Source organism: Bison bison, unplaced genomic scaffold, assembly GCF_000754665.1.
Source record: "Bison bison bison isolate TAMUID 2011002044 unplaced genomic scaffold, Bison_UMD1.0 scf7180017864324, whole genome shotgun sequence".
In the NCBI taxonomy this organism is placed as follows: Eukaryota; Metazoa; Chordata; class Mammalia; order Artiodactyla; family Bovidae; genus Bison; species Bison bison.
The window spans coordinates 5,056,243-5,060,312 of NW_011494896.1; the positions used below are offsets into that span (position 1 = coordinate 5,056,243).

At 40.3% G+C, this 4,070-nt stretch overlaps 1 protein-coding gene across 5 annotated transcripts in view; it reads left to right on the top strand.

The window, feature by feature from the left end:
• The window catches only part of DLG2 (discs, large homolog 2 (Drosophila)), a 2,340,373-nt gene extending 2,336,687 nt beyond the window's left edge, over positions 1-3,686 (top strand). For all 5 annotated transcript variants that reach the window (XM_010853191.1, XM_010853193.1, XM_010853192.1 and 2 more), the window contains 2 exons: positions 603-694; positions 2,824-3,686. In XM_010853191.1, coding sequence (XP_010851493.1) covers positions 603-694; positions 2,824-2,930 — 199 coding nt within the window. In that variant the 3' untranslated portion in view covers positions 2,931-3,686. The remainder of the gene's footprint in view (positions 1-602; positions 695-2,823) is intronic.
• The last annotated feature ends 384 nt before the right edge of the window (positions 3,687-4,070 follow it).

Genomic DNA, 4,070 nt, shown 5'->3' on the forward strand with positions numbered 1-4,070 from the left:
ATGGGGGAACACGTGTATACCTGTGGCGGATTCATGTTGATGTATGGCAAAACCAATACAATATTGTAAAGTTAAAAAATAAAATAAAATAAAAATAAATAAAAGAGGTTGAGACAGACGAGAACAAAATCTAAGGACGGGTGACCAGGAAAGTTACACATTTCCAAATCATATCCAATGAAAGAATAGATGAAGGAAGCAGGGCAGTTTTTTCTGGAAGAATGGAAGCCCTGAGGGACACATCAGCACTTAAACACCCAAAGGCCTGTCCTGGAAGAAGGAGGTTCGGTTCTGCTCTGCAGAGCTGCAGAGGACAGAACTAGTGAGTGGATATCATGAAAATAGATTCATCTTCAATCAAACATGGGACCAAGAGATGACCCCCTGGGAGCGTGAGCGCCCTAGGGTGGGGGCAGCGATAGGGGAGGATGGGGGCAGCGACAGGGAGTTCATTCTTGTGGCTGAAAACATCCCAACAAAGAGGAGTCCCGTCAAGGGCTAGGAAGTTCCTGCTAAGATTGCACTCGGCCACGTACACTGTAGTTTTTCAGGATTTGGTGTGTTCCCTTTGTGTTCTAACACCAAACTCTCCCTTTTCCCAGGGAAATGAATAAGCGTCTAACAGAGGAACAAGCCAAGAAAACCTATGACCGTGCAATTAAGCTAGAACAAGAATTTGGAGAATATTTTACAGGTATGTTCATTCGCATTTGTACTGTGAGAAAGAGGATGAATTGTCTGACATTTGGCATAGAGGGGGCTCTGGGCCTGGTATACCTGGGCTCTAGCACCTTCCTGCTAAAAATGCCTTATTTGCCACTTCTTCCATTTGATTCAAAACTCTGGGTTCCTTCTTCTCTGGATTCAGCTTCCTGGTTCCCACTGGCCCTACCCAAAACCATGAGTGGCAGAGACTGAGCTATCTCCTGGGAGAGAGATGTTAAGCATTAGTATCTCATTCAAAGATGACTCATTGGAAAAGACCTAAATGCTGGGAAATATTGAAGGCAAAAGGAGAAGGGGGCAGCAGAGGAGGAGATGGTTAGATAGCATCACCAACTCAATGGACATGAATTTTAGCAAACTCCAGGAGACAGATAGTGAAGAACAGGGAAGCCTGGTGTGCTGCAGTCCATGGGGTCACAAAGAGTCGAACAGGACTTAGCAACTGAACAACAACAACAAAATCTCATCCAACTTCTCTCCCTGAGATGATCAGAAATTTGAAAACGAAACTTTTAAGGCTCCAGATGTGCACTGTCCAAAGCAGTTACTCTTGAAAAGTAGTCCCAGGGTCTCTAGTCTCTGCTTCATGGACCTCTGGGTCTGTCTCCCCATTAGGCACCAGAAGAAGATGCTTGAAGCACTTCATGTGTTTCAGTTAATTCCATGTCATATCTTAATGCATAAAAAAATGTTTTTTCTTTTTAAATATTTCCTTGGAAACATAAATTAGGGGGGATATTTTGTCCTGGGTATCATAGGTTCTCTATTCTTATATGCTTTCATGAAACACTGATCAGGTCCAAAAAGTGTTCAAACTTTGGAATTTGCCTTACAACTGATAGGTCTTCCCTGTAGTTCAAATGGTAAAGAGTTTTCCTGCAGTGCAGGAGACCCGGGTTTGATCCCTGGGTCGGGAAGATCCTCTAAGTTCAGTGCAGAACTCAGGCCATGGGATCACAAAGAGTTGGACACAACTCAGAGATTAAGCCTACATACGGTTACAACTAATGGTTTAAAACAAGAACTTTCCTCCCGAGTTACCTTACATGAAGTTAGGTGTTTTCCTTTTTATCTCAATCAAAAGATGAGAAAGCTGGTGCCTTAGCAGTTTGCAAATCTGTTGAATCAGGTAAATCTTAAGTAAAATTTCCATCAGTAACAAAGATATGAGTTATGTTTCCCCCTAAAAGAACATCCAGTATGTTCAAAACAATGTACGTGTTGAACAATGCTTTATATTCAGGGATAAAATATAATGATCAGCACATTCCAAGGACTGTTTTTGAAAATCTAAGCCATGTTTCAGTAACGACTTCTTTTTAAGCCCCAGTGTCATACGGATAGTATTGATGTGTTTGGGATATCTATCTACAAGATAGTTTTTGTCCAAAGGAGATAATAAAATGTATTTAAATCTACTGTAAGTGAATTGGTTTTTTGGGTAATACACTGTATGTTTCCTTCTATTTTATGTATTTTTTGCAAGTAATTGCCATAAGATATTCTCACTATGAAGAGCCCTGAATGGTAAAATCTCAATTTATTAGATTACTTGGAGAATGAACAAAGTTTCTTATTAAAGGTTTTGGGGATTGAGGAGAGTAACTAAAGTTTTTTCTAAAATCCTTATTATTTCCTCTGCATCTAAAATATTCTAATTTCTGCCCATTATAAAATAAGTAATATAAGTCCAGCTTATAAGAGAATATAAGCTGGAGAATATAAGTCCAGCTTTCTTTGGTAACAGGGAGCTCTCAGTCTGAAAATTGATCAATGCCTAGCTCAGTGCCTGGCCCAGAGTCAACACCCATAAAACTTAAATAAATGAGTGATTCATCATGTAGAACTACAGAGAGACATGTAGAAAGAAGGAAGACTGATATATTTATTACTAATCTAGGACATGCCTTAAAAGCATTTTTTAAATCATTGATGTGACCTTGCTTAAGTGAATCTCTGCTTTTTCTTATTATTGTGAAGTCATATGAAGCCTCCTGATGAGTTTGTCACTGTTTGAGCTTCTTCTACATAATTGATGGTCATTCTTCACCAGCCAGGAAATGCTTCCTGACTCCGGTGTGTTTGCTCTTGTTCCAGCTATCGTCCAAGGCGACACCCTAGAAGATATCTATAACCAATGCAAGCTTGTTATTGAAGAGCAGTCTGGGCCTTTCATCTGGATTCCCTCAAAAGAGAAGTTATAAATTAGCTACTGCACCTCCAGCAATGACAGAAGAGCATTTAGAAGAACAAAATATATATAATACACTACTTGGAGGCTTTTATGTTTTTGTTGCATTTATGTTTTGCAGTCAATGTGAATTCTTATGAATGTACAACACAAACCGTGTGAAGCCGTGAAGGAAAAGGAGGGGCCAAAGGGTGGGACAGAAAAGACTTCGCAGTACGCGGGGAAGGCTTTGGTTTGCTCAAAGTGCCAGGTGTAGGGACGAACCTCTGATGGGCTCCGTGCCCAAGAGATGGGCAGCCTCCTCACCCAGCAGATGTCCAGAGCTGACTTAGCTGCTGAGCTCCCCGTGTTTTTCGCTTTAAAGAAAAGTTGCCAGCACTTGAACTTCACCAACCTTCCCATTACCCACATCTATAATTGGTACACTTCAAATTTTAGGACTATGCACATCCTTTGATTTCTTTACAAGCAAAAGAAAGAATGGGGGAGGGGAAGGCAAGGAGTCCCTTTGGAGACAGCATAACATTCCTATCAGGGAAGGACGAGCGTGTAGTTTCTTTGCCTGGCATCTACAAAGATGAGCATTTCATAAAATTCACAAGTGTGTGGAGGACTGACCTCACTGGGAGGAGGGGATTCCACCTGGGGTTAGCTTTATGATTGTTTATTGTCTATTTTGCCGTTTATAAACTGAAAGAAGGCACTAAAGATGAGAATAATTTATACAATAAAAATATATTAAATGTATAGAAGCGAATTTCTATAGGTTAAAAAAAGTTTTGTGAAATATTTTGTAAAGATTAATTGAAAGACTAAGTGTATGCACTATCTGCAGATGATCCAACTCAAGAACAGAAAGTTGCACTCTCCCTTTTGTTGCCAATGATCCATTAAGAGCATATGAGTTCCTTCTAAAGCCTGACAAAGACTTCTCCCTCATTACCTCCCTCGATCCTCCTCCCACGTCAGAGATCCACTCTCATGGAGCACATCCCTTAATGAGTTGCCCTCGTGGATATTTTTGGAGGACATTTGGTTAATGCATTTTTTTCAAGCTGATGGCTTTCAAAGACAAATTCATACAAATGATGTAAAGGAAAGTTTTTGCTTTTTTCTTGTTAAATACCCTGGGCCTGCCATGCAAATAGCTGAA